Source organism: Colobus angolensis, unplaced genomic scaffold, assembly GCF_000951035.1.
Source record: "Colobus angolensis palliatus isolate OR3802 unplaced genomic scaffold, Cang.pa_1.0 Scaffold5, whole genome shotgun sequence".
NCBI classification, from domain to species: Eukaryota; Metazoa; Chordata; class Mammalia; order Primates; family Cercopithecidae; genus Colobus; species Colobus angolensis.
In genome coordinates, this window is record NW_012118487.1 from 18,155,675 (window position 1) to 18,179,491 (window position 23,817).

Consider the following 23,817-nt stretch of genomic DNA (forward strand, 5'->3'; position numbering starts at 1 on the left):
AAATAAATAAATAAATAAATAAATAAATAAATTTTAAAATCTATATTGGTAACTTTTATTGGTCTCATATCTACATTTTAGATCACCTCAAGTTGTTTTCCCTTTGCTTCATCTGTGTCAAATATTTATGCAAATGATCGAATTCTGTTTATCCTTTTAAGTTGCTTTATATCCTTTTTTGGAATGAAGTAGATTACTAGTATATTTCTCACTATAAGTACATTTGTATTATGGTTTTACCTAATGAGATCTAAAACCCTAGTTAACATGAATCCGCCTCTTAGAGACAGCTAGTTTCATGCCGATGCCATGTTTCTGCATTCACAGGAGGAAGGGCTGGACCTTGTATTTGTGTTATGTACCCTCACTCTAGGAGGTGTCTTGACACTAAGAGATGGCCACTCAGCTTCTGGCATTATCACTCTGCATCTACTTTGCCAAGCTTCTTCGTTTGAAATGTCTTGTGTAGGTAGTAGTTATGAATATGCCACCCAGAAGAATATGAGATGAATAAACTTACAAATATTTTGAATAAAGCTCAATCTAACAATAGATATTTGAATGAAAATACTGGAATCTCTTGTAATAGCTCAGAAGGTAGCTTAAGTTTTAGCAGGGTAGGATCACAACATCTTGACCAGGACAATCCACCTCTGAGCCTCGTCTACTATGTGGTTTCTGAGTTCTGAAGCTCAGAATGTTACATATATGGGAAGCAGAATACAATATCTATGGATTTCTCTGGATTCCATTCCCAGTTACCACATGCCCCAAGATTTCCAATAAATCAGAAAACCTCACATTTGCATTTTAGTATTTCCAAAGGTTTTATTATTATTATTATTTTTAGAGACCAGGTTTTACTATGTTGCCTAGGCCAGAGTGCAAGGGCTATTTACAGGTGCGATCATAGCATCTGACAGCCTTGAAAACCTGGGCTCAAGCAATCCTTTTGCCTCAGCCTCCCAAGCAGCTGGGACTGCCGGCGCCCGGCTTCCAAGGCTGTTTTTATTTTTAAAGTTATGTGTAGATAGGAAATCAAACACTTAGGAGTGAGCCCTCTCAACTCTTACTCCTCTCACATCTCCCTCTCAGTCTATACATAATCAGAAACCTGGGAGAGGCCCCTGATGTTGTCAAGTAAACATCTCAGATGTGATAAAAAAGGATACAGGGGCCTAAATTTTAAACTTACTAGCATATTCACGTTATCAACATAAATTAACTATTGAAAGTTAATTTGCTTAAACATGTGGCTGATTACAGTTTTTACCCCATCAGTCAATCTCAGTAACTTCTCTTACTTCAAGTGAAGATAGTACTATCTATTATAAGAATAATTGTAAAGCTGCACTTATGAAAAGTCATGTGCTTCATTTTCAGTGAGTCAAGAGCCATATGGTTCTCTTTAATGAATACAACGCTGGCAACAAAATCTTGGCTCTCCTTTCCCGTTACTTGCGATAAAAAATTTTTGCATTTTCCATGGAATACTGACCAAAATGACTCATTCAAATTAGATATACCTAATATAAACACATTTCAGGCCTAATTTTTCAGCTTTCTGCTAGCTTAAATTTCTGACTGATACTACTAGTCATCATTATTCAGAATAACTTCTGTTTTTTAATCACAGTGTACTCTAGATTGTTTAGCACTCACTCTGAGCAGACTGATTACATTTTTGAGATTATTAAGTACACAGTTACTTTCACAGCAAGAGCTATGCGACAGATATCTACTGAAGTCAGTAGATTCCAAAGCAGTTTATCACTGACAAGCTAAATCCTAATCCAGATGTCATATTTGAGTTCCAGAGCTACAGCTTTTCATTAATACTAGTAGAAATGTTACTGACATCTCATTTGAACATGAACATAAAAGAATGCTGCTTATGTTGGGGGTACAGAGTCTAACATATCCAAAGGGGAAGTAATCTAGAAGAGAACAGAAATGGCTACTATTTAGTGAGTTCTTACCATAAGCCAGTCACACTTTAAGGATTCTACATGCATTATTTATCTGCTAAGATCTCTACATGCATTTAATTATCAGAGCAATCATTTAAAGAGTTTATCACTTAGAAGTTTATTACTGTGTTGTACACGAGAATAAATTGAAGTATAAAGAGGCTATGTGACTTGCCAAAAGTTACAGAGAGAGTAACTGACAGAACCAGGATGTAAATTCAGGTCACCAACTTGAAAGCCACTGAACATCACGGATTTTCATTCAACACATATTCAAAAAAACACTATCAGTACCTTCTGGTAATTGTTATTTTTTCGTATGCTAAAAAGATACGGAGTCATGAAGAATTACTGCTTGACTTACTAACCACTCCCATACTCCCCAGATACTGAGCAGAAACAGAAATAAGCTTTTTCCTCTGATACCTGCTTTAACCCATAGTGAGAGACCTAATGTGAGGCTCCAACTTCTTCCAAGACAATCCCCTTCCTGCTACTGTTAACAGGAGAATATCAGCTATGTTGAAAGAAAGAATATTCACTATCTTCAAAAAGGACATTCACGGTTTCACATATATAATACTTATCCCTATTGCTGGATGTTCATGCATTATCTTCCCTCTACAACAACCTTCCCAATTCTAAAGGGATATCAAAATGATATCTTTATTTGGTGAGATGTAACATTTGGAATCTGTACCACCGAATTTAAAACTCACATAGTTATTTTTGACTGTTACTCCACAACTTACACCTTCAACTACACTAACTTTGAGTACAGAATCTTTATATAAACTACCAATACACTGGGTACAGTGGCTCATGTCTGTAATCCCAGCACTGTGGGAGGCCAAGGCAAGAGGATTGTTCGAGCCTAAAAGTTCAAAACCAGCCTGGGCAACATAGTGAGACCCCATCGCTACAAAAAATTTTAAAAATTAGCTGGTGGTGTGCAACTGTGGTCCTACTCAGAAGGCTGAGGCACAAGTATCTCTTGAGCCCAGGAGGTAAACGCTGTAGTTAGCCATCATCGTGCCACTGCACTCCAGACTAGGCAAAAGAGCAAGACCGTCTCCAAAACAAGAAAAGAAAACACCAATGGTTGCCTACGCTATAATCATTCCAACTTTATACTTGTTAATTGGGCCTTCCTCTTGTTTGCATGTTAAAGTGCCTAATTTCAGAGAAGGAATCATAATTGTCCTAACCAATCAGTAATCTCATTCCCCTTCACCAGTTATCAATCTTGGGGTGGGCATGTGACCTAATTATGGCTGGTGACACAAAAGGAAGTCTATGGATAAGGTTCTAGAAAAATTATCCTCCCTGATAAAAGAGCAACATAAGTAGATCCTTTCTGTGCCCTTGCCCCATCCTTACTGCTTGGCACTCTCTCCTACTGAATACCATGAGTAAAGACATCACCAGCACTTGACGGCAATGTGGGAAGATGGAAGGAGTCAGCTCATCCTATGTCTTCCTATTTCCTGGAGTTAATTTTCCCCCTCACATAAAGGGCTAAAGAGCTATTTAAACACAGAAAAAATGGGTATGCTATTAATTTCACCTAATGTTTCAAATGATGAATATATGTATTTTTCTTGTTTATAATTTTGTCATTAAAATTAGAAAAAAAAATCTGTGATGAAGAGAGCAAATGACCAATAACAGCAAAATACTGTATTTTAAACCAGTAAATATCCAAGGGAGCTAGAACTTGAAGTGTCAATATTCTGAAAAGAAGTGAAACAAAAGAAGGTAAAACCCAATAGTCTCAACCATTTTTATTCTTGAGCTATTTCCTGTTGAGAAAATGGTGAGGAAGCAGAAAGGGGAAAAAAGAGGTAAAGTATTCTGAAGTCCCTGCATTTTCCATAAAGTGGTAAAAGTACTAATGCCTAGAACTAATAAATCAAGGATACATGTAATAATCTCTAGGGTAGCCTACCGAACAAAAAATAAGAGAACATATAACAAGGTATTGAAGGTAACAGAAATAACGGGAGAGGAAAGAACAGATGTGACAAACAGAAAACAAATAGAGGATGGTCTGAAACCAAACATATTGGTGATTATGTTAAATGCAAACAGACTATAAACCAATAAAAGACAAAAACAAATTTAAAAACCAAAATCATATATATGCTGGGCATTGGCATATGGATAAAATAAGATAAATATTTCAATGCAACACAGTAGAAAGCCCAGAAATAGATCTACAAAAATATAGCCACTTGATACATGACAAAGATGTCACTGTAGTACATTGGAAAAAGGAAAGTTTTTTCCAATAAATGGTGTGGGGCCAACCAGTTTTTCATATGGGAAAAAAATGAATCTGAACTCTTAACCCACATCATATTTAAAAAATTAACTGCAGGTAGATAAATCTAAATGTGAATGACACAAAAATAAAACTTCTAGAACAAAACAGGAGAATATCTTTGTGATGTTGAGGTAAGGGAAGACTTGTTAAACAGAACACAAAAAACACTAAGAAGAAAGGAAAAGAAAAAAGTTTTTTTTGTTGTTGGTGGTGGTGGTGTTTGTTTTTTGAGACAGGGTTTTGCTCTGGTGCCTAGCAGGAGTGCAGTGGTGCAATTTTTTTTTTCTTTTGCATTTTTATTGTAGAGACAGAGTCTCCCGTTGTTGCCCAGGTTGGTCTCAAACTCCTGGCCTCAAGCAATCCTCCTGCCTCAGCCTTCCAAAGTGCTGGGATTGCAGGCATACATGACTGAGACCGGCTTAGAATAAAGAAAAAGATTAGTTGGATTTCATTAGAATTGATGATATCTTCACCAAAAGATTCCTTTAAGAGAGTAAAAAAACATACGGCAGAATGAGAGAAGATAACAGCAATACTGAACATGTAGCTAAAAAGGATTTATAATCAGAATGCATCATGAACTCCCATAAAACAGGGAAAAGGACTGAGTAGGTGCTTTAAAAGAGGCAGTCTAAAAAGCTGATAAACACACAAAAAGGCATTTAAACTCATAAATCATCAAGTAAACATAAATTGAACCAAAATGAGAGACTACGGCAACCACACTAGAATAGTCAAATTTTTAAAAACTGGTATCATGTATAGGTGAAGATGTGGAGTAACTAGAATTCTCACACATTGCTAGTAGAAATGTACATGCTATATCCACTTTGGTAGTATCTTTGAATAGGGTAATTGACAATTACCTATAAAAAAAAGAAAAGGAAGTCTCTCTGACAGTATCTGATAACACTGAGATATACATATTATAATCCAAGCATTCCATTCTGATATATATCATACAGAACTGTGTACACACACATGAAACACATGCACATGAAAATTCATAGTGGCACTGTTAGCAATAACCAAAATCTGAAAAAAAAAAAAAAACCAACTAAACAATGAAATATCAATGTAGAATAACTAAATAAATTGAAGTATGTTTACACAATGGGACATTACATCAACAATGAAAATAAGTTAACTATTGCTATACACAACAATATAGACAATTTCAAAACGTAAGTAAAAGCCACAGACATAAAAGAGTATACAGTATGAATTCCATGTATATAAAGTTTAAATACTTGCAAAACTAATCTAGATAGAAATCAAAATAATATTGAAACTGAAGGTGGAACAAGGAAGGATTCTGAAACTACTGGTAATGTTTTACTTCTTGATTGAGGAGTTATATAATAAATGTTCACTTCGCATAAATTCATCAATTTCCACACTATGATTTGATGATGTACACCTCTCCGTATTACATTATATTTAAAAGCTTACCCTTAAATGTAGTAGCTTCTTTTGGGGTGATGAGAATGTTTGGAACTAGATAGAAACAGTAGGTGCACAACATTGTGAATGTGCTAAATGCCACTCAATTATACCTTTACAATGGTTAAGTTTATGTTACGTAAATTTGACCTCAAATTTTTTAAGTTTCTGAAAACTGCAACCTCAATAAAATAGTGTACATATTATTAGTGGATATTCATGAATACAAACATTAGGCTGTCATGCTGAACTTACCAACTGCAGTGTCACCATCTAATAAGTTGTCATCTTCAGATGTTTGAAAGTCCATAATCACACCTGCTCCATCTAAAAGTTCCTCATCACTGCTTGCACTTGTTATACTGTTGTAGCTGTTTCTATAGTAGCCTCTATGGAACAGCTGCTCAGACTCCATTTAGCTGTCTGATTATCTGTTGGGGGGAAAAAAGAGGAAAAAGTCTTAACATTTTTCAAACATACAATAAAAATCATTCAGTTTAACATCACAAAAGGAAAGTTACGATCTATGTGCTAAAAAAATTAAATGCATTCACTGTAACAATAGTTACCTTTATTAAGTATTTTGGGGTGAGGTAATAATTTTACTCTCATTACACAGCTGTAAAAAAGAATGAAGAATTTCTCCAGGTAGATCTCCAATTGTTAAGCTGAAAACTGTAAAGTATATTTACATTTTTGCTTGTGCATGTATAGACTGTCTCAGGAGAGATTTCCAAGTAAGTTGTCCGCAGGGTGGGGAACAAGAAGGCTGAAGTACAAGGTCTGAAAAACAGACTGCCCCTTTTGAAGATTTTATCAGGTGTAAGTACAACTTGATTTTATTTTATTTTATTTTATTTTTTTTTGGAGACGGAGTCTAGCTCTGTCGCCCAGGCTGGAGCGCAGTGGCGCGATCTCGGCTCACTGCAAGCTCCGCCTCCCGGGTTTACGCCATTCTCCTGCCTCAGCCTCCCGAGTAGCTGGGACTACAGGCGCCCGCCATCTCGCCCGGCTAGGTTTTGTATTTTTTAGTAGAGACGGGGTTTCACCGTGTAGCTCAGGATGGTCTCGATCTCCTGACCTCGTGATCCACCCGTCTCGGCCTCCCAAAGTGCTGGGATTACAGGCTTGAGCCACCGCGCCCGGCCACAACTTGATTTTAAAAATAAACATATTTATTTCATTCTCCTTTCATCATTTTAATATTTAAATCTTCAGAGCCTATGGTCAAACATTAGCCACTGATAAAACAGAAACAGGCAACAAACCAAAAAAGGGTATGTTTTCATTGTTCTTACTCTCAATATTCTTAAATCTATATTACTCCTAACTAGTTTGAGTTTTAAATACATCCACTTACTTACTCAATACCAAAATAAGAGTTCAACATAAGTATGGGGACATTAGCAACAGACTTTTAAGCTGCATGTGTGGGACTTGAAAGATGCAGTCATAAAAGCAGTCAAACCAGTAAGCCTTGTAAAACAAGACATCAGATATGGCCTAGTAAGTTCACACAGAAAAATGACAGATGAAGACTAAAGTAAGCACAGTTCAATTCCAGTGCTGAACTCTAGTAGTGAATTCTAACACTGAAGACTTGGAGTGTTTTAAGACAATCTCTTATACTCAGTAAATTTTCCTTCTGCAAATGGAAAAATAACCTCAAAGAGCTTTAATAACAAAAAGGTATTTATAAAGTTTTAGAAAACTAGACTATTACTGACAATAAATATCTTTTAAACAGATTATATAAATTTCCTCACTTAAAGTATCACTTTGAAAAAGGTGAAGTTTTGAGAGCTCCTTGAGAGCATGCCTCTACTCTCCACATCTGGCATAATGACCGGCACAGTGTGAGAACAACAAATGTCAAACTATTCAATTCATGATGTCAAAAAGAGAAATATATTCAGTTTTCAATTTAAAAAATTCCTGTCTCCAAGAGTATTAAACTGTTCTTAGGGGAATAACCAAAACTAGCAAATAAATTAAAAAAGAAAAATGTAAATACTTGCTGCTTTGCAACTTTTGAATGTTTTATAGTTACTGCTACCAAAGATGGCATATTATACTGAGATTTGTTAGGGTATATTAATTAAAACAAAAGGAAAGTATGAAAGTAGCTGTTCATACTAACAAATCTGCAGTTCCATAGAGGCAAACAAATTAAATATTATGTGGCTTTTGAGAAAATAACCAAAAGGCTTTTAAAAACATAAACATTAATAGTTTAAGAATCATTTAATTTTGATGTAGCAAAGCATGTATGCTAAGATTTTGTGAAGAACACAGTGTGTTTTTATTTCTTTACAGAACAGAAGGGCTTATACATGTGATAACATTTAGTGAACATTAGCTAGAGGCTACACAGCACTGAGAAATCTCTCTAAAATCATTAAACCTTTTTATGTGTTAAGACTTCAATCAGCAAATTCCAATATATCTCCTTCATTTTATCCCTAGAAATCTCTCAAAAATCCTAAGTGGTAACGGGAAATTTTAACTATTTCTGTCAAAAAAATTAATTTCATAACACCTTTGAGACACCTAGCCTGCAGATCATTCTTTATAACATGAGCATGCAACTCTGCTCCAAATAAACCAATTAAACTCAGACCTGCATGGGTTTCATTTCTATAAATGTGATAACTTAAGATAAAAAAAAAAAACTATTCTGCTAATTAACGCAGAAACCCATAGAGCTGTGCTGACTGATGCAGCAGCCAGCAGCTACATATAGCTGTCGAGCCATTGAAACATGGCTGGTCCAAACTGAAATGTGCTCTAAGTGTAAAATACCTACCAGATTCCCAAGACTCAATATTTAAAAAGGATGTCAAATATTTGACTAGAAATTTTATACGGATTACATGTTGAAATATTTTAGATCTACTGGGTTAAATAAAATATATTTAAAATGAATCTCACCACTTTCTTTTTACCTTTTTAATGTGGCTACTAAAAAATTAAAAATTACCTACGTGGCTTGCATTTGCAGCACTAACACTTTTATTGAACAGCACCACTATAAAATATTCAAATTTCTATAGCAGCGTAAAGGACATATAACAAAAGAAAATCTGAACACCAGTGTTGAATATTTTTAGGTTCTAAACCCAATGCCCAGGTTTGGGCACAAAGGGCTATTTAGACTCTAACACAGCAGCCGAAATTTTACATATTTAAACAAATAATAATGCAAAGTCACCTTTTCCATTTTAATTGCCAAAAAAAAAATCATTTCAAAACACTGTAATAGAAGTGCAGTAGCTTGTAAATATGTTCTTACAAAACTATAAAAATTATAGACACAAGCTGGGTGTGGTGTCGCATGCCTATAGTTCCAGCACTTTAGGGGGCCGAGGCAGATGGATCACTCGAGGTCAAGAGCTCAAGACCCACCTGGCCATGGTGGTGAACCCCATCTCTATTAAAAATAAAAAATTAGGCCAGGCGCGGTGGCTCAAGCCTGTAATCCCAGCACTTTGGGAGGCCGAGACGGGCGGATCACGAGGTCAGGAGATCGAGACCATCCTGGCTAACACGGTGAAACCCCGTCTCTACTAAAAAATACAAAAAACTAGCCGGGCGAGGTGGCTGGCGCCTGTAGTCCCAGCTACTCAGGAGGCTGAGGCAGGAGAATGGCGTGAACCCGGGAGGTGGAGCTTGCAGTGAGCTGAGATCCGGCCACTGTACTCCAGCCTGGGTGACAGCGAGACTCCGTCTCAAAAAAAAAAAAAAAAAATTAGCCGGTCGTGATGGCAGCTGCCTGTAACCCCAGCTACTAAAGAGGCTGAGGCATGAAAATCACTTGAGCCAGGGAGGCGGCAGTTGCAGTGAGCTGACATTGTGCCCCTGTGCTCCAGCCTGGGCAACAGAGTGAAACTCTGTCTCAAACAAACAACAACAACAATAATAATAACAATTAAACTATGAAAACTGCCAGGAATAAGGCCTTGTTTACCTAATAAATTCCTATACTATTTACGTGCAATTATCTTGCTTCCTTCGAATCTGATGACACTGCAGCCAGCACAGTTCTTTTTTTTCCAAAAAGTAAGTCTGATCATAATCTCTCTCCACTCCATGTTAACATCTTTCAAAGACAAACTCTTTAATACATCAGAAAAAGTTCTATGCAGCCCAGCCCCTGCTAGTTCCCCAGCTTCTTTTAATAATAGCTCTTCTGACTGGTATGAGATGGTGTCTCATTGTGGTTTTGATTTCCATTTCTCTAATGATTAGTGATGTTGAGCATTTTTTCATATACTTGTTGGCCAGTTGTATATCTTACTTTGAGGAGTATGTACTTCCTGGAGTACTCTAGACTCACTGATCTTCTTTCAGTCTCTCAGCCCTACCAAGCTCTTTCCTGACTCCTACCCCAAGGCCTTTGTTGCTCCCTCTGCCTGGATCATACCTTCTCCTCTTCACCAACTTACTCTCTCAATATCTTGTTGAAGATTTTTACATCTATGTTCATCAGGGATATTGACCTGTAGTTTCCCTTTTTTGTTGTGTCTTTGACAGGTTTGGTATCAGGGTGAAGCTGGAATGAGTTACGGAGGAGTCCCTCCTCATTTTCTGGAGTCATTTCAGTAGAATTGGTACCAGCTTTATCTGTACATCTGATAGAATTCAGCTATGAACACATCTGGTCCAGGGCTTTTCTGGTTGGTAGGTTTTTTTATTACCGATTCCATTTTGAAACTCGATATTGGTCTGTTCAGGATTTCAATTTCATCCTGATTTAATTTTGGGAGGTTGTTTGTTTACAGAATTTATCCATTTCCTCTGGATTTTCTAGTTCGTGTTTACAGAGGTGTTCATAATAGTCTCTGGGGATCTTTTGTATTTCCATGGAATTGGTTGTAATGTCATCTTTGTTGTTTCTGATTGTGTGGTGATTTGGATCTTCTCTTTCTCTTTGTTAATCTAGCTAACATCTGATAAAGGTCTAATATCCACAATCTACAAGAAGCAAACAACTCAACAAGCAAAAAACAAACAACATCATTAAAAAGTGGGCAAGGACATGAACAGACACTTCTCAAAATAAGATATACAACTGGCCAACAAGCGTTCTAATCATTAGAGAAATGGAAATCAAAACCACAATGAGACACCATCTCACACCAGTCAGAATGGTTATTATTAAAAAGTCAAAAAACAACAGATGCTGGCAAGGCTATGGAATGCTTATACACTGTCAGTGGGAATGTAAATTAGCTCAGCCCCTGTGGAAAGCAGTTTGGAGATTTATCAAAGAACTTAAAACAGAATTACCATTTGACCCAGCAATGCCATTACTGGGTATATACCCAAAAGAAAATAAATTGTTCTCCATAAAAGATAGATGTGCTTATACGTTCATCACAGTACTACTCACAATAGCAAAAACACAGAATCAACCTAGGTGCTCATCAACAGTGGACGGGACAAATAAAGTATGGTACAGGCTGGGTGCGGTGGCTCACGCCTGTAATCCCAACACTTTGGGAGGCCGGAGGCAGGCGAATCACCTGAGGTCAGGAGTTCAAGACCAACCTGGCCAACATGGTGAAACCCTGTCTCTACTAAAAATACAAAAATTAGCCAGGCGTGATGGCAAGCACCTGTAATTCCAGCTACTCGGGAGGCTGAGACAGGAGAATTGCTTGAACCCAGAAGGCAGTTTGCAGTGAGCCAAGATCACGCCACTGCACTCCCACCGGGACGGAGGAAAAAGGACTCTGTCTCAAAAAAAAAAAAAAAGAAAAGAAAAGAAAAGAAAAGATAGTACATATATACCATGGAACACAGCCATAAAAAGAATAAAATCACGCCCTTTGCAGCAACGGGGATGCTGCTGGAGGTCATTATCCTAAGTGAATTAACCCAGCAACAGAAAACCAAATACTGCATGTTCTCATTTTACGTGGGAGCTAAACACTGGGTACTCACAGACATATAGATGGCAACAATAGTCATGGAGGACTACCAGAGCGGGAAATGTAGGGAAGGAAGCAAGGGCTGAAAACCTGTTGAGTACTATACCCACTTCCTGGGTAATGGGTACAACTGTACCCCAAACTTCAGCATCATGCTATATACCCATGTAATAAACCTGCACATCTAAAATTAAAGTTGAAATTATAAAAACAAAAAAGAATTAACTCTCCTCATTTTTCAGGTCTTATATCAAGTATCCCTTTATTTAACAAACTCCTAACCAGAGCTTACTATATGCCAGGCAATATCTTAAGCCCTTTACAAATTCATTCATTTAATATTCATATTAAATATATGACAACCTTAAAGTATAAATGCTATTATTCTCCCCACTAAAAATGAGGGACTGAGGCACAAAGCATGTAAATAACTTGATCAAAGTCATGCAGTTAGTAAGGAAAGCCTCCCTGACCCACTTACTATCTGGATCAAATTTTCTCATTATTAGTTCTTATAGCTTTCTTTTACAGCACTTACCACAGCTGAATATTAAATTTATTTCTGTGATTATTTAATATCTATCTTCCACTGTAGAACGTGTCATGAGGTCTGACACTCAATTTTTGCTCAACATTGTATACTCAATGGTTAGCAAAATACGTCACATTAGACCAGGCGTGGTGGCTCACAGCTGAAATCCCAGCACTTTGAGAAGCCTAGGAGGGCAGATCACCTGAGGTCAGGAGTTCAAGACCAGCATGGCCAACATGATGAAACCCCGTCTCTACTAAAAATACAAAAATTAGCTGGGTGTGGTGGCGCATGCCTGTAATCCCAGCTACTCGGGACGCTGAGGTAGAAGAATCACTTGAGCCCAGGAGGCAGAGGTTGCAGTAAGCTGAGATCGCATCACTCACTACACTCCAGCCTGGGCAACTGAGCAAGATCCACCTCAAAAAAAAAGAAAATGTGTCACAATAGGTGTTTGATTTTTTTAAATTAAATTTTTATTTTGAGATAATTGTGGTTCCACATGTAGTTACAATAAATATTACAGAAAAAAAATCCTGTATATCCTTTACCCAGTTTCCATTAATGGGAACATCTCACAAAACTAGAATATCACAATCAAGATACCAACATTGATACAGTCAAGATACAGAATATTCCATCACCAAAAGTATCTCTCATGTTGCCCTTTTGTAGCCATCCCTCCCTAACCCCTAGCAACCCATAGTCTGTTTTCTACTTCAATAATTTTGCCATTTCAAGAATGTTATACAAATGATATGATATGGGGATTAACTCTTTGTTCTCAGCACCATTCTCTGGAGATTCGTCCAGGGTGTTATCAACAGTTCCTTCCTTTTTATCATAGTAGTCCATGATAACAGATGTGCCACAGTTTGTTTAACCATTCACCCAATGAAGAACATTTGGCCTGTTTCTACGTTTTGGTGACTATGAATAAAGTTGCTACAAACACACATGTACAGGTTTTCATAAAATGAACAGCCTTCATTTCTTTGGGCTAAATGTCGAAGAGTACAATAGTTGTATCATACAGTAGTCACGTATTTGGTTTTTAAAGAAACTGCCAAATTGTTTTCCAGAGTGGCTGTACCATTGTACATTTCTACCAACAATGTATGAATTTCTTGACATCGTTGCCAGCATTTGGTGTTGTCAGTGTTTCTTATTTTAGCTATTCTGATAGATGTGCGGTAGTATCTTGATGCTTTAATTTGCATCTCCCTAATGGGTAATGATGCTGAACATTTTTTATGTTCTCGTTTGCTATATGTGTAATCCTCTTCAGTGAAATGACTATGTCTTTTGTCCATTTTCTAACGGGACTGCTTTCATACTGTTGAGTTTTAAGAGTTCTTTATATATTACAGATACTAGTTATTTGTCAGTTGTGTTGTCTGTAAATACTTTCTCCCCTCTGTAGTTTTTCTTTTCATCTTTTTAACAGGTTTATAACAGAGCAAAAATATTTAATTTTGATGAAGTTTAACTTATCAATTTTTTTCTTTAAGGAGTATTCTTTTGGTGGCAAGTCAAAGAAACATACACCTAACCCTACCTCCCCAAAATTTTCTTCTATTTTTCCCTAAAGTTTTATAGTTTAATACTTTTATATTTTAGACTGTGATCCATTTTAATTTGTATATGCATAGGGTATGAGACATAGGTTGAGATTCCTTTATTTGGGGGGGGGGGATGGGACAGTGTATGGATGTCTAACTGCTCCAGTACCAACTGTTGAAAAAGTTATCTACCTCCATTGAGTTAATTTGTGCTTTTGACAAAAACTAGGCATATTTATGTGGATCTATTTCAGAGTTCTCTGTTCTGTCCCACTGATCTGTGTCTATATCTATGCCTGTACCACACAGTCTTGATTGCTATAACTACATAATAAGTTTTGAAACTGGGTAGAGTGATTTTTTACACCTTATTCTTCTTTTTCATTGCCTTTTCATGTAAATTTTAGAATAATGTTGTCCATATCTAAAAAAAATCTTGTTGGTTAATTATATGAATAAATAACAAGTGTATAAGAAATAAATGGAAGGTCTTCCTCGATGTTGTAAAAGAGCAAAAATTCAACAAGACCTGAACTAAATAAATATTTGCCCCAAAAGTACTTGTCCTCCTACTTTTCCTATCTCAGTTTACAGGATCACCATTTATCTAGTATCCAAAGCTAGTTTTCGAGTCATTTATTAATTTATTTGATAATCATTTACTGCACACTTAGCATGTACCAGGCACAAAGCCAGGTGTTAGGGTAATGAATAAGATACAGTTCCTGTTCCTAAGGCAGTGAGGGTGAGGGACACAAACAAGAAGGACAGTATGGTATGATACACATCACAGGAGAGGTATATACAATGTATTCGATAAACCTGTGTGAAGTAAGCAAGCTGGATGGCAAGGAGTCTGTGAGCACTTAATAGAGGGAATGTTTTAGCAAAATATTGAAGAATTAGGATAAATTAATTGGGCTAACTATGAGGTAAAAAGTCAATACAGTTACACACAAAAAAAAGTATGTGCAACAGCACAAAAGCATCATAGTAAAACCTGCTTGGGTAGCTTATGTAAGAGGTAAAGGACTAGAGAGTAGCTACAGAGGTAGACACAGGCCAGATGATGAAGGGGAGGGGCTCATGTATCACACTAAGAAACTTACATACTCATCTATACACAGGGGAAACCATGAACTTTAGAGAAACCACATGATCAGACATGAATTTTAGCAAGCCAACACTAGCAGCAGTGTGAAAGACAGATAAGAAGGGTAAGAGACTGAAGGACTACAGATAGAGGGGCTGGAGATGAGACAAGACGTCTGAACAATTCTAAACATATGATAGGGCATAACTGAACTAAGAGTGATACAATATATATTGGTTTTCATCCATGGTTCCTGGTTTATAAGTCCCATAGCTCTCATTACATTTTTTAAAATATCAAATTTAATTTTATATAAGTAGAGACAGGATTTCACTATGTTGGCCAGGCTGGTCTCAAATTCCTGGCCTCAAGTGATCTGTGCACCTCGGCCTCCCAAAGTGATGGGATTACAGAGGTGAGCCACTGTGCCTGGCCTTACTACAGTCTTTTGTTATAATGCTGGGGCACATTAAACCTCAGAAAGCAGAATCTCTTCTCTCTTGCTGACCTTTTCCTGCCCTGCTTTCCACCAAGCCAAGGCAGAACTCTAATCTTCCACAGCCTGTCTGACTGTGGGTCATAAGACGTTCACTTTAGAAGGGAGTTTGCCCCAGCCCCTGGAAGAAGGAAGGCTGCACAGAAAAGCAGAAGCACTTGAACAGACAGGCCTTGCTGGGTTTCCCCACTGGGTCTATTAGTGCTGTTAGGTCACACCGTTTTTGTGCAATCATATTTCTACATAGTTGTTGACTGTCCTATGTCATGAAGCCTCCATAAAAACCCAAAAAGAGCAGATTCAGAGAGCTTCTGAATAGCTGAACACCTGGAGGCTCCTAGAAGCTGGTGTACCAAGGGAAGGCATGGAAGCTCCATGCTCTTTCCTCCTATCTCCCCCTATGCATCTGTTCATCTGTATCCTTTGAATATCCTTTATAATAAACTGGTAAGTGTTTCTCTGAGTTCTGTGAGCTGCTCTAGCACATTAATTGAACCCAAGGATGCAAGGAGTGGGGGAGTCATGGGATCCCTGATTTATAGCCAGTGTATCAGAAGCACAGGCAAAATCAAAATAACCTGGGGCTTGTGATTAGCATTGGAAGTGGGGGAAGTCTTTTGGGACCTGCTCTCAACCTGTGGTATCCGACATTACCTCTAGGTACACAGTGTTGGAACTGGGGGGCACCCAGTTGGTATCTGCTGCAGAACTTGACTGGTTGGTTGCTGTGGGAAGAGACACCCCCACGCATGTGATCACAGAAGTCTTCTGTGTTAATTGTTGTTGTGTTGAGTGAGAGAATAAGAAAATACTTTGGTTGTGATTTTACCCTGCTCACTAAGACACACCAACATTGGGAAGCAGAGAGAGTTTGAAGAAATATTTAAGAGGACCTGGTAATTAATAAGATATAGGGAATGGTAAAGAAGAATCTAAGATATCCACTAAGGTTCCAACTTGATTAACTGAAAACAGTTGGCAGAAACAAATTTCAGTCTCCTACAACTCACAGGACTCAAGAACAGCCCAAAAATACTTTGGCTGTGATTTTACCCTACTCACTAAGACACGTCAATATTGGGAAGCAGAGAGAGTTTGAAGAAATATTTAAGAGGACCTGGTAATTAATAAGATATAGGGAATGGTAAAGAAGAATCCAAGATATCTACTAAGGTTCCAACTTGATTAACTGAAAAGTTGGCAGAAACAAATTTCAGTCTCCTACAACTCACAGGACTCAAGACAACTCACGGGACTCAAGTTCTTTCCAACTTTAGGATTATACATCGAGGCTTTAGTTTCTATTCCAGGTCAGACCATAAAGAAGGTTACTCCATTACACTGACCTGAGCCCCAAAACTACAAACACTAAGCAATATATCACCAGAATTTGAGGAGGGGAGCAAAAATAGGAAAATCATGGAAATGGGTGGTGAAAGGATACACAGCCTGAGATACGCACACTAATTTTTCACGGTTCCCAGCAAAGTTTTGTCTCTACCATAAAGGAGACTGACTGGGTAGAGTTGAGGACCACATCTAAGTCCCAAAGGTGTGTCAGTCAACTCTCTAACTGTTAAGCTAAAAAGAAAAGTAGATATAAACTGGGTGAAAGAAGAAAAAGATTGTCAATGTCAGCAACTAGAGAGATGGAAGAAAAGTCTCAAGAGCAACGATGGCAGAGAGGTGAAAATCTGAGCTAGCCATTTGTGCGCAAGGAGCATTTTCATATAAATATTGTAAAAACTGTGCTAAGTACTAGTCACAGATTAAAATGTGAAAAGGGGCCAGGCACAGTGGCTCAATTCTGTAATCTCAGCACTTTGGGAGGCCGAAGTGGGCAGATTGCCTAGGTCAGGAGTTCAAGACCAGCCTGGCCAACATGGTGAAACCCCGTCTCAAATAAAGTACAAAAATTAGCCAGGCGTGGTAGCGGGCACCTGTAATTCCAGCTACTAAGGAGGCTGAGGCAGAAGAATAGCTTAAACCTGGGAGGCAGAGGTTGCAGTGAGCTGAGATCGCGCCACTGCACTCCAGCCTGGGTGACAAGAGCAAGACTCCGTCTCAAAGAAAAGAAAAAAGAAGTGTGAAAAGGAATTTCAAGATAATTTATTCATTTACTAACGTTTATAGAACAACAATATACCAGAAATTATAATAAATATGAACACAGTTTTTATTGTATTAATGCTATTATATTTGTATAGGCCCTACAGCTTTCAGTAGACTTCAGCATAAATTACATTATACATTTTCCTCAAGAAGGATGCTGTAATAGCTTTCTAAAAATTAGTATATATTCCAGCCCAGTGCAGTGGCTCAAGCCTGTAATCCCAACACTTTAGGATGCCAAGGTGGGCAGATCACTTGAGGTCAGGCGTTCGAGACTAGTCTGGCCAACAGGGTGAATGAAACCCTGTCTCTACTAAAAATACAAAAATGGGCCGGGCATAGTGGCCCATGCCTGTAATCCCAGCACTTTGGGAGGCTGAGGCGGGTGGATCACCTGAGGTCAGGAGTTCAAGACCAGCCTGGCCAACATGGTAAAACCATGTCTCTGCTAAGACAAAAATTAGCCAGGAGTGGTGATACACGCCTGTAATCCCAGCTACTCCAGAGACTGAGGCTTGAGTATCGCATGGACCCCGGAGGCAGAGGTTGCAGTAAGCAGAGATTGCACCACTACACTTTAGCTGGGGTAACAGAGCAAGACTCTATCTCAAAAAAGAAGTCATTACTATACCACAGGATTTAGTGTGGTCTACTGATTAAATTAGCACTGGGCGAGGTTCAATTTAAATCAAGTTCTCAAAGTACCCAAAGAAAATCAACATACCTAATCCTTGCTATACTGACCTAATTTTAAACTGATTTTATAAGAATACTTTTCTTTCTTCCAACACAGTGATTCATCTTCTGCATTTATGGTAGATATTAGAGATATCTAAAAGGATCTATGATACATTAGGGTCACTGATTTCTATCAGAAAAGTAGGTAAAATTATGAGTATTATTTCATTTTGGTAATACAAACAATTTAAAAATGCAAAAATTGTGTTTACAGTAGAGATATGTTTGAACAAATCATTAAACCCGCCTACTTCCATGAACCATATGAAGTATCACAATAAAAGACACATAACACAGTAAGACTTGTTTTTTAAAAAGAAGGGCAAAAGAGCAAGATTAGACGGAGAAAAGGCTGAAGGTGTTTAATTAGACCCATAGGGTTACTAAAACAGGAGGAATTTATTTTAATACAAATTATCAACACATACAAGATATGAAAATAATAAAACTAATTTCTCTCAAAATAATATTACTTGATAGTTTATCCTTACTGTTCAATTACCTGCATGTCCAAATTGTTGTGCCTTTTCTTCAAAAAAGCAATACATGAATAATTTGCTAAAGGAAATAGCTCTCTGAAGAAAATATCTTAGACTTACAAAATCTTTTAGTGTCATTCAAAAGTTAAACGCTACTATTTGCAATAGCCAAGATACGGAAACAACCTAAGTGTCCATCACGGGATGAATGGATAAAGAAAATGTGGTATATATACAGGATGGAATGCTATACAGCCTTTAAAAGGAAGAAAATTATGTCATCTTCAAAAACCTGGATTAACCTGGAGGACATTATGCTAAGTGAAATAAACAAGACACACACAAAAACCAAATACTGCATGATCTCACATATGTGTAAAATAAAAAAAAAAAGCCAAACTCAGGGAGGCAGAGAGCAGAATGGTGGTCTACAGAGGCTAGGGAGAGGGGAGGAAATAGGAAAGGAGACAGATTAGTCAAAGAAAACAAAGTTTCAGTTAGAGGAATAAATTTTAGAGATCTATTGCACAGCACGGTGCAGCACGGTGACTATAATTAATAATAATGTACTATATACCTCAAAATTGCTAAAAGTTAATTTTAAACGTTCTCACCACAAACAAATGGCAAGTAGGTGATATGATGGATATGTTAATTTGCTTGATCTAACCTTTCTACAATATATACATTTATCAAAACATCACATTGAACCTCATAAATAAATACAATTATTACTTGTTAATTAAAAATAAATAAAAACAGACCCAAAAAAACCCCAAATTCCTCAGGGGCAGCGGATATTAATGCTAGAGGATTTCAAAAGGACAAAGGAATAAACACACAAATATAACGCTCAGATTACAACAAGGAAGAAAGATAACATAATAAACCAATAAAAAGTTTCTGTGGAAGATGGAAACTTTGAAAACGAAATAGTCTTCATGATTTAAAAGATGGAAACTGTTCAATTATTTCCCACAAGAAATAGCAAGAAATGTATTTGTTTAACTTGGTTCCAGTCAAAGTTGCAGATCAAATCTCTGGATTTCAACAATGACAGTGAGGCAGTGGGGTTCAATCTCCATTTTAAACTTCACTAAAGATTTATCTTTAAGAACCAAAATGAATCACAGCTACAATGTTTACCTACAGATGTGAATGTGCATATTTAAAAAATTAAAATGTTTATTACAGTAGTAAGATTATGAGTATTCCCTTTAAAAACAGTTTCCCAGACTCTCTGTAATTTTACATTGCTCCTATAATTGAACCTACAAGCCAAGTCTCTCCTTGTTTTTCTCTAGCATTTTGACTATTCTAAACTACAGTATTGTGCAGCAAAGAGCAGGAGCTCTGAAATCATACTCCCAGGCTTCAGTCTCAGTTCTGACAGTTACTGTTGGGCAAGTTAGTTAAATTTTCTGTGCCTCAGTTTCCACGAATGTAAAACGGGATTAGTGAAAGTACCTCCTTCGTGGGGTTGGTGTGAAAATTGAGATAACTCACAAAAATTAATTGGGAAAGAGCCTGAAAACATAGAATGCATTCAATAAATATTAACACTTATTATAAAATATTATACATTTTTGATCCCTGCTGACAAGTTTGACTACCAAACTAGACTACCAAACTAAGTTGGAAGTCCTTAGCAGTGACAGCGGCCAAACCCCACAGGATACTGTTTTGATATAAGACCCACCACAGAGATCAAATCTGACTTCCCGAGCCATCTGAAAATTATGACCAACATGTTGTGACCAACATGTCACAACAGGAAATGGAAAGCCTAGCACTAACATGACCTGAAAAATAGCCAATTTACTAACACAAACCCATAACACCAACAAATCTGTCCCCCTGAACCACGTCTATCCAAAAATAGTTTAAATGTTTACATTCTTAATGAGCTATGTATGATTGATAACACATGCTAAAGCACAATTTCCAGGTAAAAATGTAGGTTCTATACATTCATATTGACTTCTTAAAATACTTTGACTCATCATTCAAGCAAAGCAGCAAAGTTTTCGAGGTGCTAAGGGGAGTAAGGAGTGGGAAGGGTATGCAGTCTGTGATGAATTCTGCCAACAGTGGCAGTCTGTATTAACCAGAGGCCACATACGCATATTCAAGTTGAGAAAATATCTGTAGGTCACACACAGGTTTTTAAAGCTGTATTTTAGAACAAGACACTGAGTAGCAGCAGCACCTTTTAAGATGAAAGTCAACAATATATACACAAGTACTTTCACTCCCATACGTACTCTTGAACTGAACAAATACTATTTTGTAGTGACTCACAAAGGCACGTAGAATTGACCGACAGTTATCTCCATACCGACCTCATCAAAAAAAAAAAATATTCTAATTTAACTCTTCAAAGATGAAAGTAAAAGCAATTCTGGAAAGATTCAACAATTACACAAGTCACAATGATGCTGCAGTAACTGAACTGCATAGCTCAAAAAGTTTGTTTGTAGAACTGAACTTCTGAATTACGTATCTATGTAAAAGATATGTTCACTGCTGATTCAATGCCATGAACAGGAATTTCATTCCAAAGGAAACAGAAATCTCAGTTTCTAATACGCACAATGCGTATGTAATTATCTTCTATGTGCTCCGCAGTTTTAAAATGCCATACAAATAAAGCATACAACACGCAAAGTTAATTTCTGAGATTCTAAGGCAGTTTCTGGTCAAGTTTAAGATCAAACCACAAATATATCTACACAAAAAATATTTTACATACACATATATCTAAAGATAGGAAAACTGAATATTATTTTTAAATTGGGGAAAATTAAGCGAAAGTTAAACCCACTCCTCTAAGTTTAAAGTTAATCTTCTCCTGGAACCCACTTCCATTCTATTCAGAGGTCCTTCGACAGTTCCTGAAGCAGATGTGTGAAATTTTAAAGAAATGTCTGAGGGTATATGCCTAATCAGGATGGGTTTGCATCCCAATTCGTGATGTACCTTTCAACATTATGTAGGTACATTATAAGAGAAACCAAGATGAGGGCTGTGGCCTCACAGTTGACCCAAAATCTGTGAACAGGAGAGCTGACGAATCTTCACTCATACAATGCAACTCACCTCGCAGCTCAGAGACATAGCAAAATCGGTGGCTGTTTTTTGCGCTGCCTTTGGATTCTGCATCTATTTCAAACCTAAAACCTAGCTACCCTGGGAGCTCCACCGAAGAAAACCTGGCACAACGAAAACTATCGCGATTTAAAAGATACCTGACGTTTTCTACTGCAGAGGTTACGGAAATTTTGCCAGGTCGGACTTTTATTGTCCTCCTTCAAACACGGGAGCAACATGAAGTTAAATCCTCTCGCTCTGGAGATCCCTAGAGTCAACCTGCTTCTGCCCAAAATTAAAAATAAAAATCTTCAACCTCACTTCCCCTTAAGACTAAAACTGAATCCATGCTCTAACTCGGGAGTAAAGTAGGACGGCTTTCAACCCACCACACCCTTCTTGCTCATTATTCCGGGTCGCGGGCGAACTAGAACACTGGGAAAGGGTCTGCAGGTTCCGGACCGGACCGGCCCTGACCCACGGAAAGGGAAGAGAAACGGCAAGAGTCAGGAACCCGGCAGGTACGTCCCCAGCGTCGACGCCTGACGTCACTACGTTGACGTGAACGGCCGTTCGGCGACGGCCGTCCCAACACCGCCTCCTCCGACCACTCTCTGAGCCGCGTCGGCGCCTATTGGGCGGCGTGGGAATGGTGGGCGGGCCGAGGCTGGGTCTCGAGGAGGAGGAGCCGAGCGAGCTGCCCGGCTCTGAGGGCCGCCAGGGCTGTGAAGCCTTTCATTAGCGATTAGCTGACGTCACTCACGCATTCCTGTTTGCCCTGCAGCTGACCTTGCGCGAGGCGGCAAGCTTGTGGGAGACGTTTTCGTGAGGCAACAGGCGCTGACCGTTCCCAGCGTCGCGCGGAGTTCGGATCCACTCCAGCGAGAGACCACAGCGTCCGGGAGCAGCTTGTGAAACTCAGGCAGGCGTCAGCCTTGAAAATAAAAAGTATTGGCAGCCGTCGACGAGCACAGATTCCTAAAACTTAGATCGAAGAGAAGTGCCAGCCTTCGGAAATAAACCAGGACCAAAAGCCCCCTGTGCTTATAGGTGACGTGCGGGCCGGGAGTGCGGTGGTGTCACCTCGCCTTGTATGTCATCGCCGGGTGTGTGCCTAACATACATACAAAAAGGATAACTCGAATTTAGCCATCACGCATTTTCAAAATACTGCTTGGAAATTAAATGTTTGAAGAAAAGATATAATCTGGGGTTTCTACACGGTCTGAATTGGTTTCATTTCCGTTTAGCAACTTTCATTGAGCTCCCAGCGTGGGTCATAGAATTCAGTAAACCTGATCCCACGTTCAAGGAGCTATATTCCGATGCAGGGGCAGGGCGATGCAGTGGAAGAATGGTGGCCACAGCAGTAGCATGCTAATAGCCTGGTGAGCAGATACAGGTTTTCATTTCTTTGGCGAGATCACTTTTGAGTGTTACCACTGGGTGGCAGAATTAAGACCCGTGAACGTTTAATATCTCCTGTGTATTTAGTATGTTATGAATATATACTGATTAATGAATATTAAGTGCGTGTTGTATATTTTACGCCTCATCAATATTAAATGTGACCTGGTCTCGCCAGGCTTTTCAATTTTTACATATATGTGCTCCACTGACTGTTTTGCAGGCTAGTAACACGTGAGTTTTGTTCTATTTCTTCTAAGGCAGAATTGAATATTCTCAAAGACAGTTCTGGGCTTCAGAGCTGGTATAGTACCCATGGTGGTGATCACAGTGCAGTCCTTAGGACCTCTTTCATTACTTTTATCAAGGTAGAGTGTGTAGAACTATGGAAATATCCAAGCACGATTTTCTCTTACCTGGGACACTGTTGACCAAGATCTTTAGATTCTTCTTAGAAAATGTGGAAAAGCAGGCAAAAAATTTTCCAAACTAAGTGGAATTTTTGAAAAGACATTTACTCACTGTGGTTACCTAGCTAATTTTGGAAAGGCACGTGGATTTTGAAAATGTAGACAGTAGTTGTGCTCTCTTAGTCAATCTTACCTGCTTTCTATAAGGATGAAAAGTTCTTTTATG

The 23,817-nt window shown here is 38.2% G+C and overlaps 1 protein-coding gene across 4 annotated transcripts in view; it reads right to left on the reverse strand.

Moving 5' to 3' along the window:
* The window catches only part of CLCN3 (chloride channel, voltage-sensitive 3), a 107,438-nt gene extending 85,115 nt beyond the window's left edge, over positions 1–22,323 (reverse strand). For all 4 annotated transcript variants that reach the window (XM_011959630.1, XM_011959627.1, XM_011959628.1 and 1 more), the window contains exons 1-2: positions 21,784–22,323; positions 5,995–6,170 (exon numbers count right to left, since the gene is read on the reverse strand). In XM_011959630.1, coding sequence (XP_011815020.1) covers positions 5,995–6,154 — 160 coding nt within the window. In that variant the 5' untranslated portion in view covers positions 6,155–6,170; positions 21,784–22,323. The remainder of the gene's footprint in view (positions 1–5,994; positions 6,171–21,783) is intronic.
* Between the last annotated feature and the right edge of the window lie 1,494 nt (positions 22,324–23,817).